This window comes from Lacerta agilis, chromosome 4 (genome assembly GCF_009819535.1).
Source record: "Lacerta agilis isolate rLacAgi1 chromosome 4, rLacAgi1.pri, whole genome shotgun sequence".
NCBI classification, from domain to species: Eukaryota; Metazoa; Chordata; class Lepidosauria; order Squamata; family Lacertidae; genus Lacerta; species Lacerta agilis.
This window is the reverse complement of record NC_046315.1, coordinates 73,096,112-73,111,606: the sequence shown is the minus strand read 5'-3', so window position 1 is coordinate 73,111,606 and position 15,495 is coordinate 73,096,112. Positions and strand designations below refer to the sequence as shown.

The window sequence follows — 15,495 nt, the reverse complement described above, 5'->3', positions numbered from 1 at the left end:
ATAAACAACTGCCACACTCCAGAGCTTTTATCATCAGCTAACAAGGATCTAATAGGATCAATTAAATGCAACCGACCCCAACAATCTCAAGGCAAAAGTGACAGATAATTGTCCTGGCTGAGTGAAATACCTCAGGCATCCCCTGGATGAGCAACAACAGCCCAAAGAAGCAACATTTCCCAGAGATACCTGGAGCCTCAAAATAAAAACACTCATTTAGTCAACATCCCAAAAAGAGGAGTTGGAAGAGATGCTGGTGGCAAGTGAGTTTTTGAGTAGATTCTGAACAGCTTCTTACAGAATTAAAGCAGTAAGAGTCAAGCTTGTTTAGCTGATGACCCTTTCTATTTATGCTAGCCAGCAACATGAGGCTTAACCACATCCTTCTTGAGTAAGACACACATTCCAATAGCCTAGAATAGCATGAGTCACTGTACTTGTTTGCACATGGAATATTTTATTGCTGCAGAGAAGTGTTTGTTTTTTTTAATGACATTTGCTGGATCTCATTCAAAAGCACAGTATCAGCCGGAGATGGCTCTTTCTTCAAAGGGCATTAGGTACAAAATATCCTTCTCCCATGAAGGCACAATAAAAATATATGCTTTGTTTGAAAGGAAATCACTTTCAAACTCGTGCAAACATTTAGCAATACTGATCACTTCCTCAACGCTTTTTTTGGGGGGGGGGCAAATATGCCAAGTTAGGCTTGAGAACACAGTGAACCCTTTGATACATACATACCATCTGCACTTGTCCTAATGATTACCAAGGTGCAAGAAAATTACACATGTTTGTTGTCAAATTGTCTGGCTGGTGACACAATTTGTTTAAAATTAATACAAATTATTTTTTTAAAAAAAGATGAAAGAAAAGCCTAGATTTAGCCACAATAGAGGCCAACCTAGAAACCTATTGCCTACCGATTGCAGAGGTCATGTTGACATCCTCATTTCCTTCTACATTTGAAGACTTGCTCACACAGAATCCATGGTAGCTCAATAGGCTAGGCCCCAGACCATGAGGTTATTGGTTCAAATTACCCAGAGTCCCTGTAACTTGCATCAATTCTTTTAAGGACCTGGTATATGTGACCACTTGTGGACAAGCACACATCTCAGATCAGGTTCTGGGCTCCATATCCCAGCCAGCTTTTGACCTCTAGGTTGCCACAATGCGTTATATACATGGGGCTGCCTCTGAAGATGGTTCAGAAACTTCAGCTGGTACAGAATTCAGCGGTTGCTTACCAGGGCAAGATGGTATGAGTGTATTATGCCAATCCTGGACTGACTGAACTGGCTGCCAGTTAGTTTCAGGGTCCGATTCAAAGTGCTATTTTTGACCTATGAAGTCTTAAACTTGTCAGGACTGCAATACCTCAAGGACCGAACCAGCCTTTTCTGAGGTGGCCCCTTGCTTGTGGAACGCTCTCCCCAGGGAGCCTTGACTGGTGCCTTCATTACATATCTTTAGGGTCCATGCAAAAATATTCTTCTTCTCCCAAACCTTTGGCTAATTAAACAATATATAGCCTTTTAAAACTTGGGGGGGGGGAGAGTATTGTTTTTGTTTGTTACTACAGTATGCATTTTGGTGTTGTTATATTGTAAACCGCCCTGTGATCCTCAAATGAAGGGCAATATAGAAATTTAATAAAAAATAAAAAGATTTTGGTAGGAGGTCTGCTGAAAACCTTTAGGCTAATGCTGGGGGGGGCGCTTTTTCATTTCTTTCGCAAGGTGTTTTAAAGTGTTGTCCAAAGAAGAAAGCGGCCCCGTGTCTCGAGTGCAAGCAACAAAATGTCTTGGGAATTGTAGTTTGATGAGGGTGATCTGCTAAGAGCTCTAACACCTAGATCCCTACACCACCCCTAGAAAGAACTTCAGTTTCAAAAGATCCCTGGATAAGGAGAATTAGAGCCAAACAACCTATTTTCCTGTATTCAAGTTGTTCTTGTTCCATTTGTTTTAAAATACATGGGAGCCGCAGGTGGTTGAGTGGCCGACTAGCATGTCACCATGTCCCGCCAGCTACCATTTCAATCAAAATCACCCCAGTCTGATTTCTGCCCAAATAACTGGCAAGGGTAAGGTTCGGCTCCTCCACTCCTTTCCTCGGTTTTGAAGACACGAAGGAACAAGGCGGGGAAAGAATCATGACATGACACATTATGTGTAAGTTTGGTTTGGCCCTGTTCGCAAAAGGCTGAATTGTGGATCCTCTTCAGGATGCAGCAGATATCATTAATTATAACCACAATTATAGCAAAGTCAGTCAGACCACCATTAGCTGTTATTATGGTTGGAACTAATATAGTACTAAAACCCACTGGTAAGAAATTTAAAACTGAGTTATAATTCATACGGTACTTTGTTTTCAGAAACTACTTGAATAAATTGCTGGCCTTACCGAGACCTGCTAATGTAATCTTTTCATTTGGGTAGACAATCACAGGCCGGCTTCTCTTCTTTTGGCCTAGTGAGAGTTCAGAGAAAAGATGTTGCAGAGAATTACATCCGCTTTTCTGATACATTATTTACCAGGATAGAGAAATAACCTCTCTCAAAAGAATAAGGCATGGCTGAAATTTAACTGTTATCACCAGAATGAACATCAACTAGAATTCCAGTTACAGGTAGTTCAGATATCTTCTCTCTCTCTCTCTCTCTCTCTCTCTCTCTCTCTCTTTCCTCTCTCTTTGCTCTGTGAAATTTCCAGAGGTTCTCAGCTTTTTAAAAATGAATTTAAATGGGGGAGGCATGTGCAGTTCTTACATTGATCTGAGAACACATTAAGCACACTACCACCCCCTGCTGGTCAGCCTATGAACTGACTAACAGGTAAATTAACATATATCTATATTTATTTCACAGAGCAGCAGACAAAGAAACCTGTACAAATTTTAAAATAAAAAGGAGATAGGTGTTTTCGTCTACCCTTTCCCACTATTCGTTAAATATTGCATTCCCCAAACTAATGGAAATCACCTCCCAGGGCTCTCTTTTGGCATAAACTACTCTCTTTTGGCATAAACTACTCAGTTTTGCAAGCGGAGGCATTTAACCCACAAGGATTCTACCTCCCACAAAGGCTGCAAATTCCTCACACTTCCACTGGCCACCAGCCAGTGATCTTAGTTCTCTTCTGAAACTATTTCAGGCTCTTATCTGAAGCAAATAGCTGGAATGTTGTGCTGGGTAAGTTCGGGGATTTAGCAATTGGCAGTTGTAATGATGAGAAAGAGTAGGAGTCTTTTCTTTCGCTGCCAAAATACGTCCTAGGAAAGCTGTTTAGAGTCAGGATGTGCATATTCCGTGCATCTGCAGTTTTGACCTTGAGGGAGACATTATTTTGACCTCAACAGAAGAGTGTTTTGGGCTGTGACAATACATGAGGAGAGGAGGGTTAGCCGTTTCCTTCCCATTGGTGACCCCATACAAGAAAATTCAACCCCACACAGGAGACTCAAAAATAGCCTTCTTTTGGTGACAACAGAGAACTGTTTTCAAGTCTCAATAACTCCCTGTGAAGCGGTAAGGGGTTAGATGGGGAGGCCCCATGGCTCGCATGTGGTTCATGGGGCGTAGGTTCTCCAACTCTGGTCTAAACTGACCAGCAATGGCTCTCCAGATTTGCAGTCTTTTCCCGCCTTGCACAGAAGGGACGCGGGTGGCACTGTGGTCTAAACCACAGAGCCTAGGGCTTGCTGATCAGAAGGTCGGCGGTTTGAATCCCCGCAACGGGGTGAGCTCCCATTGCTCAGTCCCTGCTCCTGCCCACCTAGCAGTTCAAAAGCACGTCAAAGTGCGAGTAGATAAATAGGTACCGCACCAGCGGGAAGTTAAATGGCATTTCCATGTGCTGCTCTGGTTCGCCAGAAGCGGCTTAGTCATGCTGGCCACATGACCTGGAAGCTGTACACCGGCTCCCTCAACCAATAAAGTGAGATGAGCTCTGCAACCCCAGAGTCATCCGCTACTGGACCTAATGGTCAGGGGTCCCTTTACCTTCACCTTTACCTGCATTGAATAGAAATGCCACAGATTAACCCTGGGACCTTTTGTATGCATAGCTTGTGTTCTGAGCAATGACTCCTTGCTACGCATATTTCAACAATATGCACATTTGTATAATTGATCCATGTAGAAAATTCAAAGTTTACTTCATACCAAATGTGTCTTTTTTTAAACAAAGAAAAGTGGATTGTCTGTGTACCGTCCTACTGTGCTGGCCCCAAGGGTTTGTCCATGAAGCGAGGTCCAAGTCCAGTCCTGGGTCTAGGGGTCCAAAGGAGGTCAGTCCGGCGGGGAGCGAGGCAGGGAGCAGGTCAAGGTCCAAGGCAGGTTCAGGCACAAGGTTGCAGGTTGAGCACACGCTTGCAACTATGTTGCTCACGCAACTTGGGCTGGGTCTGGCTGGCTTTTATCTGGCCCTATGCTTAGGGCCGCCCCGATCCTCTGGAGACTCGCCTCTCCTCCGGGCCTGGAGGCGGGCACTCCTCCTGCAGACACTTAACTCCCTTCGCCTCTCTGCCCTGAGCCTCTGTAGCTCAGGAGAGGCTGGTGGGTTACTGGACCCAGGGGATGCCTCAGCTTCCTCTGAAGAGGCTGGGAGTGGAGCACCTGCAGGCAATGGGTCCTCCCTCCCATCAGGAGCCAGAGCAGACTCTGCTGATGCCTGCACCTGGGGATCCAGCACAGGTGGGGATCCTTCAGGCTCAAGCCCTGGCCCCGGCTCAGCTGGTTCTGGAGGCGGGGAATCCTGTGCAGGCTGGGATCCCTCAGGTTCAGCATCAGAGTCTGACTCCCAGGCCATCACACCATCCCCCCTCCCAGGCCTCCCCCTCAACCGAGGGGCCGGACCAGGCTTGCTGGGGTAAGCTGCATGGAAATCACGGAGGCAGGCAGGTGCGTGGACGTTTTCCACTGGTTCCCATGAACGATCCTCAGGCCCATACCCCTTCCAGTCGATGAGGTATTGGAGCTTCCCCCTGCGGTATCGTGAGTCGAGAATGCGCTCCACCTCGTACTCAGGCTCCCCCTCAACCAAAACTGGCTGCGGTCGTGGATTGTCTGGGTGGAACTCGTCGGGCGGGGCGACTGGACTAAGTAGGGACCGGTGGAATACTGGGTGAACCTTGAGTGGTGGAGGTAACTGGAGGCGAAACGCCACCGGTGACACCTGCGCAGTGATGGTGAATGGGCCGGCAAACCATGCATCCAGCTTTCGTGAGGGCCGAGAAGGATGCAGGTGACGGGTAGAGAGCCACACCCGATCGCCAACATGGAGTTCTGGCCCCTCCTGACGATGTCGGTCAGCTTGGGCCTTGTATGCGTCCTTGGCCTGGCGCAGTTGCTCCATCAATAATTGTTGCTGGGACTGAAGCTCCTGAAGCCAGTCTGTCACTGCGGGGACCGCGGAAGCTGGCAGCACGTCCGGGAACAAACGTGGATGGTAGCCGTAGGAGGCCTGGAACGGGGTCTGCTGGGTGGAGGCGTTCACTGCATTGTTGTAGGCGAACTCCGCCAATGGCAAGTGATCGACCCAGTCATCCTGCTGGAAGCTGCAGTAACACCGGAGGTACTGCTCCAGCACCGCATTTGCCCGTTCCGTCTGGCCATCGGTCTGCGGGTGGTGGGCCGAAGATAGACAGACCTCCGTCCCAAGGGTCTGGTGCAGGGCTCGCCAGAAGTGGGATGTGAACTGGACGCCGCGGTCAGAAACCACACGCTCGGGAAGGCCATGCAGGCGGAAGATGTGCTGCATGTACAGTTGAGCCGTCTCCTTAGCTGTGGGTATGGACGGGCAGGGGGCACAGTGCACCATCTTAGTGAAATGGTCCGTGAAAACCAGGAGGCAGGTACAGTGACGAGATGGGGGCAAGTCTACCACAAAGTCCAGTGAGACCGTGTGCCAGGGACGTGGTGGGACTGGTAATGGCTGGAGCAGACCGGGGGGTCGCCCAGTAGGACCCTTGGCCCGCCGGCAGACATCGCAACCAGCAACATAGTGTGCCACATCAGCCTTCAGGCGGGGCCACCAGAACTCCCGGCTTACCAGATGAGTGGTCCGGTACCGCCCAAAGTGCCCTGCTGCTGGGGCATCGTGGGACATCTGGAGAACCTCAGCCCGCAATGGTCCTGGTGGGATGTATAGACGACCCTGGTGCAGCAGTAGGCCCTGGTGCAGGGCCAGCCCTGGATATCGAGGGCATGACCCGTCAGACAGTTCCCGGAGCCGTTCCTGAGCCCAAGCGTCGACCCGTTGCTGTTCTCGCACCCGAGCCTGCAGTGGCTTGGCCTCCTGAGTGGCCAGGAATGTGGCTGGTGGTAAGATAGTCGTCGGTACTGCCTGCTGTACAGTGTCTGCGACGTCCTCGGGTTTCCGGGACAGGGCATCCGCTTTCCGGTTTTGGGAGCTAGGGATGTAGCGGATCCGGAACTGGAACCGGGAGAAAAACAGCGCCCACCGGATCTGCCTTTGGTTCAACTTGCGGGTGGTCTGGAGGTACTCCAGATTCCGGTGGTCCGTTCTCACTTCCACCGGGTGTCGTGCCCCCTCAAGATGATGGCGCCAGACCTCAAAGGCCACCTTGATGGCCAGTAGTTCCCGCTCCCACACGGTATAGTTACGCTCCGCCGGAAGGAGCTGCCGGGAGTAGTAGGCGCAGGGTAACAGCGGCGCATCGGGTCCGTGTTGCTGAGACAGGATGGCACCGAGAGCCGTACTGGAGGCATCAGTCTCCACCACGAAGGGACGAGAGGGATCAGGATGCTGTAAAATCGGCGCCCTCTGGAAACAGGCTTTCAACCCCTGAAATGCCACTTCAGCCTCCTCATCCCAGGAGAAGGGTGTCTTGGGGCGCAGCAGTCGGGTTAATGGGGTGGTGCGATGAGCATAATCTGCAATGAAGGTCCGGTAATAGTTGGCGAACCCTAGGAACCGCTGTAAGTCCTTGCGGTTCCGGGGCGCTGCCCACTCTCGAACCGCAGCCACCTTCCCAGGGTCCATCTGCACCCCGTCAGGGGAGAGTCGGTGTCCAAGGAAGTCCACTGACCGCTGGTGGAACTCGCACTTGCTGAGCTTGGCATACAGGCGGTGCTCCCGCAAGCGCTGCAACACGGACCGAACATGACTCTCGTGACGGGCTGGGTCACGGGAATAAATCAGAATATCATCTAGGTACACCACCACGTATTTGTCTAGCAAGTCCTGGAACACGTGGTTGATGTACCGTTGAAACACGGCGGGTGCGTTGCATAATCCGAACGGCATAACCAGGTATTCAAACTGCCCATACCGGGTCCCGAATGCCGTCTTCCACTCGTCCCCGGCACGGATCCGAATCAAGTTGTAGGCCCCTCGGAGGTCCAGTTTGGTGAACATCTGCGCCCCCTGCACCCGCTCCAGCAATTCTGCAATAAGGGGCAAGGGGTACCGGTCTGGGATGGTGATCTTGTTCAGGGCCCGGTAGTCATGGCAGAGGCGAAGCTCCCCACACTTCTTCTTAACGAAGAGTACAGGAGCGGCAGTGGGTGAGGTAGAGGGCCTAATGAACCCGCGTTCCAGGTTCTTGCGAAGGAAGTCCTGCAAGGCTTCACGCTCTGGCTCCGAAAGAGAATATAGGCGGCTTACAGGCAGGGGCGCCCCAGGCTGGAGGTCTATGCCGCAGTCGAAGGACCGATGAGGTGGCAGCTGGTCTGCTCCCTGTTCCTCGAACACGTCTAAATAGTCCTGGTACATGGCAGGGAGCGTTGACACAGCCTGCCCCATGGGGGCAGCTGCTACTAACTCGGACTGAGCATGGGAACCCGGGTCTGGGAAGCGTACAGTCCGATTGACCCAGTCGATCTGAACATTGTGCGACTCCAGCCAGTCCATCCCAAGCACCAGGGGAAACCGGGGCATGGTGGCAATGTCCAGGGTTCGCACCTCCCGGTGCTGCTGGTAGCACAGGACCAAGGGCTGGGTCTCCCGAGTAACCGCGCCCGAGCGTAGGAGCCGTCCGTCAATTGCCTCCACCTGTACTGGTTCCGGCTTGTTCTGAAGCGGCACCTGATGCTGAGTGGCGAAGGCAGAGTCCATATAGGAGCGGGTTGCCCCCGAATCCACCAGAGCGTGGGTGAGAATCCAGGGCCCACCGGGGGGGTATAGACGCACCGGTATCATGAGGTGTTGCAATTCCACTGGTGAGGGCCCATCATGCGATGCTTGGGGCCCCAGGTAGCCTGGGCCATCGGCTACTGGGGTTGGCCGTTTCACCTGCGGCTGGCGTTTCTCAGGGCAGGTTCGGGCGTAGTGTCCACTCCCACCGCAGTAGAGACACAGGTTCCCCTCCCGACGCCGAGTCTTTTCCGAGGGGGAGAGGCGAGGCCGCGCTGCCCCGAGCTGCATCGGCTCCTCCAATGACTCAGCTCTGGCCACGGAACTGCAGGGAAGCACCGGCGCTGGGAGCCCGGAGTGCCGGCGGCCCCGGGCCTGGCGACGGTCCTCCAACCGATCATCTATCTGCAGACTCCGTTGGATGAGGGCATCCAGTGTGGCAGGGCGATCCAACGTGGCCAGCTGATCCAGTACCTCGTCTGAAAGTCCCTCGAGATACTGGTCCCGCAGTGCAGAGTCGTTCCAGGTCAAGTCCTGCGCCAGCAGCCGAAATTCTGTGGCGTAGATGGCCACTGTGGACTTGCCCTGTTTCAACCGCCGAATTGCCCGATTGGCTTGACTCCCCTTCTGAGGGTTGGCAAACGTGGTTTCCAGAAGATTGCAAAACCCCGTATAGTCTGTCAGCAAGGGGGAGTCTTGCCGGAGCAGCGGCAACGCCCACTTGGCCGCCTGGTCCTTCAGCAAGCTGATCAGGAAGTGCACCTTGGTGCGGTCGTCGGGGAAATCCCGAGCTCGCCCCTGAATATACAGCTTGGCCTGGGCGAGAAACATGGGAAAGCTGGCTGGGGACCCATCAAATTTCTCTGGCAGGGCCACGGGGTACTTGCCAGGAGCTGGGGCGGCGGCCCCAGGAGCCGGTAAGGCATCCAAACGCTGCTGAAGCGCCGTAACCACATTGCTTAGCTGCTGCACGGTGTGGGTCAAGGCCTGGTTCTCCTGGGCCAATGCCACCAGCGCAGCCGCCTGGTCAGCCATGGCTATTAGTTCCTCCCGAACGCACCCCAGCGAAGGGGGAGTGCGGGTGTGGCGTGAGCAAACTGTGCTGGCCCCAAGGGTTTGTCCATGAAGCGAGGTCCAAGTCCAGTCCTGGGTCTAGGGGTCCAAAGGAGGTCAGTCCGGCGGGGAGCGAGGCAGGGAGCAGGTCAAGGTCCAAGGCAGGTTCAGGCACAAGGTTGCAGGTTGAGCACACGCTTGCAACTATGTTGCTCACGCAACTTGGGCTGGGTCTGGCTGGCTTTTATCTGGCCCTATGCTTAGGGCCGCCCCGATCCTCTGGAGACTCGCCTCTCCTCCGGGCCTGGAGGCGGGCACTCCTCCTGCAGACACTTAACTCCCTTCGCCTCTCTGCCCTGAGCCTCTGTAGCTCAGGAGAGGCTGGTGGGTTACTGGACCCAGGGGATGCCTCAGCTTCCTCTGAAGAGGCTGGGAGTGGAGCACCTGCAGGCAATGGGTCCTCCCTCCCATCAGGAGCCAGAGCAGACTCTGCTGATGCCTGCACCTGGGGATCCAGCACAGGTGGGGATCCTTCAGGCTCAAGCCCTGGCCCCGGCTCAGCTGGTTCTGGAGGCGGGGAATCCTGTGCAGGCTGGGATCCCTCAGGTTCAGCATCAGAGTCTGACTCCCAGGCCATCACACCTGCTCATCATTGCGTACTTTAGTAGTTCAAGAGTAAGCATTACCAAGTGTTTCTAACTGAATGGTCCTGGTGATGTTATATTGTCCCGCTTTGTGCCGAAAGGTCAGCTGGCAAGTATAGTAGCCTGAATCATCCAAGGACACAGAGTTTATGATGAGATAATTTGTGCCCTTCAAAACAGCAAATTTTTTATTGTCAATATCCAAAGGTGTTGAGTCCTAGAAACAAAAATAAATAAATAAAGGTACACAAATAAAACGGCCAGCTAAACATTTAGTGGTGAAATACAGCAGCACACAATGCTTCAATGCCCAGAAGTCTTAAGGTGAATTTTTTTTTCCAGTGAATTCTTAATGTCACTCAGCTAGTTTAACATCCATTGATGCAGAAATGATGGCATTTTGGAAAGGCCATGAAGCACTGGAAAGACTTTGCGGCAGGGGTCTGATTCCCGACAGATTCCAAAGCAGAAAAGTGCCTCAAATAAGCTTTTTTTATACACAATGTCCACATAAAGCTTAAATGCCACTGTTTATTACTATGTACATGAGCACAGAGGATCTTGCAGTAAGCACCAGACTCACACCTTTCCCCCTCCTTTCCCCCCCACAGAGTCGGAATAAGAGTTATTTTCCTTTTTTTTACGAATCCTGGTTTATTACATTCAAACCAAGGGCAGTGGTTTAAAACAAGCTCTGACCAGTTTAAAAACAGGCAGACTTAAAAACAAAACAAAACAAAACCATGGGTTATGAAGCTGGCTTCCTTCACTAAGCAGGGTTTGAAAGTGTGACTATTTGGTTTACACCTAACAATAAGCTAGGAAGTGCTGAAAAGGAAACTAACGCTGGAGAAGATTCTGGGTGCTCAGTGCAGGCTCTTGTACATTACAGCAAATTATGGGGCAAATGCAGCCAGGGCCGTCTTTACCCGGGGGTGCAAAGGGTGCGGGGCACCCGGGCACCAAGTTCTGGTGGGCGCCCACTGCCCACCGCTGAAGCCGCCTAAGCTCTTAACTATCTACCTGTTATGAAATAATAAATAATTTTGATCAAGCTAGAAAAACAAAATACATATATACCTAAGTATGACCAAAATGTATACCTACAGTTTCACTAAAAGACTTTTGACTTTGTGCTCTCATTTACCAAAGACGCACCCCACCGTCCCTGCCGCTTGTCATTCACAATGGCGCTGTGCACGCAAAATTAACTCTTATATGAAAAAATTATGTTACGTATTGTATTGAGCTGCTATGCGGCAGCGGGGTCAGCGGAATGTCCAGCCCAGAAAGTAAGACAGAGACAAAGGAAGATGGGGTTTCTATACCTTCAGAAGTGCACTAGAGTGACTAGTCGTAGGACCAGCTCTTATTCATATGACATGCTCTACCTCAGGGGTCCCAAAACTAAGGCCCGGGGCCCAGATGCGGCCCAATAGCCTTCTCAATCCGGCCCGCAAACGGTCCGGGAATCAGCGTGTTTTTACATGAGTAGAATGTGTCCTTTTATTTAAAATGCATCTCTGGGTTATTTGTGGGGCCTGCATGGTGTTTTTACATTAGTAGAACGTGTGCTTTTATTTAAAATGCATCTCTGGGTTATTTGTGGGGCATAGGAATTCGTTCATATATTTTTTTCAAAATATAGTCCGGCCCCCCACAAGGTCTGAGGGACAGTGGACCGGCCCCCTGCTGAAAAAGTTTGCTGACCCCTGCTCTACCTCCTGAAACCCCTTCTTTTCACACAGTTATTAAAGGTACGGGAAATCCTTTGCTTTGAGTAACTCTGGACTTCAACTCTCTGTGCCAGGAAAGGAGAGGGCTCTTTGTGAGGTAATTCAGTTGGAGTCTTGCAATAAACCACATGGTTACACAATAATGACTAACTATTGTAGTGGCAGTGTAAGTGGAAAATTCCATATTGTATTGATCAACTAATGATAGATTAAATAAGGACAAGCCTCCGTTTCTGGTGCATATCACTTTCACATGTCGAAACAAAATAGAAAATTCTTTTCAGTAGCACCTTAGAGACCAACTGTGTTTGTTCTTGGTATGAGCTTTCGTGTGCATGCACACTTCTTCAGATACACTGAAACAGAAGTCACCAGACCCTTAAATATAGTGAGAGAGTGAGGAGGGGTATTACTCAGAAGGGTGGTGGGAATGGGTGATCAGCTGATAGGTGTGGAAAACCTGTTGACGACTCTTAACGGCTGCAATTAGTCTTGCAGGGTAAGGCAAGGGGTGAGATGGCTAAAGATAGCTTTGTTATAATAAACTTTCACATGTGTTCACCCAGAAAACTTTCCCATCCCATATATGCTTTATTTGTTTGTTTGTTTGTTTAAAATCTGAACAAAAATCAACATTTAAGTGCTTATTCTAAACTGCATTTTCTCTTAAAACATGCATTTTGTTTTCTCTCCAAATATGTATATTTAAACATGTTCTGATAATTTGTATTGAACTGAAAATTATGTCAACAGCATCTGGAGAAGTGTGAGATCTGACGGGCATGTTCTGACCCAGTCCAGGAATTGCAGATTAGGTCGGTTCATATCAGAATGAGCAATGATCAAATTCCTCAGGCAAACCTGATCAAAATGGTTCTCCATCACAAAGTCAACTTGGCACGATTCCAGAATAACTTTGTAAAAGGATATTGCGATACTGGGCTTCACTTTCCATTATTGGCCAGACACTATTATCACTAAATAAAAACTCATGGTCTAGTCAGTTGCTGAAAGGGCTGTAAACTACAGATAAATTTAGCAGGGCTCTGCAGGATTTCAGAACTACAGCCCTCCAGTTACCAAGTCATTAGCGTCAAAATTAAATGTGCACTATGCACATTCATAATTCAATAAAATTTACACTTTGGAAAATGGTTTGTTCAGAATTTGGACAGAGTGGATGGCTTTAATCAAGAGAAAAGGAGAAAATTAGTTTTGGCAAACTAAATTGAGTGCTGAGCAGTTCCAAAAAAAAATAGCCTCAGGCTTTGGACTCAACTTAGCATGGTTCTCTTGGATCAGAACTAATGCTGTATCTAGTCTAGCATTCTGAGTCTAACACGCTTCTGGACATAACCAAGTCACAATGGCAACAACCTTCTCTTTTGGCATCGGTATCTGATGCTCAGGGCTATGCTGCCTCTGAACATGAAGAACATTTGGTTTTTGGAAAAAAGCTCGTGATGGATCTCTTCTTTGTGAAAACAGCCTATCATCTTAAATGCAAATATTCTTTAAAAAAAAGAAACCTAATGAAACTTTCAGGCTATTGTATCAAAGCTTTAACTCAAGAGCACATCTTCAGGCCACCATAATCTAAGGTCTTTTTTCAAAGCTACAGCTAATTAATCTGATCCTAGGCTAAGGATGGGTATTAATTTATGTCCCTTGAGATGTGGTTGAACTACAGCTCCCATAATCCTGGTCATGCCAGTTGGAAAACAGTGGAAATCTAGCAATAATAATAATAATAATAATAATAATAATAATAATAATAATTATTATTATTATTATTATTATTATTATTATTATTATTATTATTATTATTATTTGTACCCCGCCCATCTGGCTGGATTTCCCCAGCCACTCTGGGCGGCTTCCAACAGAAATCAAATACAAAAATATCAAACATTAAAAACTTCCCTAAAAAGGGCTGCCTTCAGGTTTTTTCTGAATGTCAGGTAGTTGTTTATTTCCCTGACCTGTGATGGGAGGGCGTTCCAGCAACATCTGGAGAACCATTGCAGCTCTGTCCCTGGCCTTAGCAGAGTCGGCCACAATTACACTAAGATGCCAATTCAAATGAATGGGCTTAGGCATGTCATAACCCTGCATAGGATCAGTCTGAGGTATTACAAAATTGTGAAATTTCTACCATGCTGTCAATGTCTTATATTATTCTGACTTCCGTTCTGTGTGCAGTGCAGATGATAGTCCCTTGTGGGTTTGGATGCTGGAAGTCCACGTTCAAATTCCCAAACTGCCATGAAGAAATTACCCATAATACCTTGTACCATTTGAGTTCGTAGTTTGTATTCTTTTGTACAAAACTCTCCAAGGCGGGACAGACAACCTTTCCAGGACTAAATGTGAAGGCCTTCTGGAGATAGGAAATATTTCGAACAGCGCTTTTCTCCACAACTGTGAGAGGAACAGACACATCAGCACAGTAAGAAGAATTCCTGCAGGCAGAGGGCAAATGGGCAGGGGGAGAGAAGAGGAAACATGTCATTCATACACAACAAGGGAAGATTTATCATTGCACCATAACCCACCATTGCTTATTATTATTCAGACTTAACCATTTTGAACAATTAAGTACACACAGGAAATTAAAATCACCGCCCTCTGAAAAAGCATCATTGGTTGGCAACTTGATTCTTCAGACAATACAAAATACTCTGGCTGAGGGAACTGAGCAGACCACCACCACCACTGATTTCAGAGCACACTGAACACAAGTGCCAGTATGACTGGATTGGCTTGGCTTCTGGACAGGAGGAACAAATACTGAGCTTATTTCTGCTTTGTTGTGGTATGTGTGTGTGTTTTTGTGGGGGGGGGGGGTTAAGCTGTGGAAGTACAAATATCTGTAGATACATCTCATTCAAATGTATTTTTTAGACAAATAGAAAGTATTTTGGTAGGTCTATTAAGATTTTAGTATGCCTGGCAATATCGGAATAGGTTTGGGGCATCAAGTTACAGTATTTGTCTAGAGCAGGGGTCAGCGAGGTTTGCCTTGCCTGGGCCACTTCACTCCAGCAGAGATCCCTCCGTGGGCCGGATCCTGTGCGCTCCCACAATTTCCAGCGCCGGCGCCTGTGCAGACGTGATTTTCGGCGCCTGCGCAGACACAATTTTCAGCACCAGAAAAACGAGTCCCCGTGCCACACTGTGCCGGTTTAGCACATTGTGCAGGGACTTGCCGAACGGGCAGCTCAGTTCAGGGGCAGCTCGTGGGCCAGTTCAATGACCCCCATGGGCCACTTGTGGCCCATGGACCTTAGGTTGCCGACCCCTGGTCTAGAGGCTCTGTGGGCCTCAGCCAACAGTTCTGTCTTTTAAGCCAAGTAGCTTTCCGTGCAGCAGCCGCTATAAACTGAGAAAACTGTTTGGGAAGGAGGGACAAAGCACTGCAAGCCTTGAGGAAAGAGCGGGGGGGGGGAGGGTGTATTGTGATGTTTCTCTAACCTGAGAGACAACTAACAATAAGCCATTAGAGTAACAAGTTAGCAGAACGAGGACTGAAGGACTGAGCAAGAAAACGCTCACAAACGGAAGAGATCCTTAGCTGCTGGAGACTGTTTGTTGTTGTTGTTGTTGTTTAAAGTTCCTTGCTCATGAGGAGAAGCACAAGCCAAGGTTTGTATCTGAGACTGTAAAGGGATGTTTGTAGGCAGGAACCTGCTTAATTTCCCCCTTCCCCCCTTTTTTTCTCAAACGAATGTCCTGTACATCTAACTCCACAAACACACAAACAATAATATCATATGGCAGTGGTGTGGGGTGCCTTGAATGATCGTCAGGGGTGCTGCAGGCAACTCTGGCCTCTGTCCCTCTTTCCTTCCTTCCCTCCTTCCTCTGATGCCCTCTCGCATCTCTGCCTCTCAAAGGCTTATGCGGCTGTTTGTTGCAGCAGCCCTGGCAATAAGCTCCACCTGTGAATGTTACCT

General features: G+C 49.2%; 1 protein-coding gene across 1 annotated transcript in view; it reads right to left on the bottom strand.

Annotated features, from left to right (window-relative positions):
* The window catches only part of LOC117045389 (interleukin-1 receptor type 2-like), a 30,898-nt gene that overhangs the window by 4,686 nt on the left and 10,717 nt on the right, over window positions 1–15,495 (bottom strand). The window contains exons 4-6 of the mRNA XM_033146390.1: window positions 13,827–14,001; window positions 9,846–10,020; window positions 2,413–2,478 (exon numbers count right to left, since the gene is read on the bottom strand). Of these exons, the coding sequence (XP_033002281.1) occupies window positions 2,413–2,478; window positions 9,846–10,020; window positions 13,827–14,001 (416 nt within the window). The remainder of the gene's footprint in view (window positions 1–2,412; window positions 2,479–9,845; window positions 10,021–13,826; window positions 14,002–15,495) is intronic.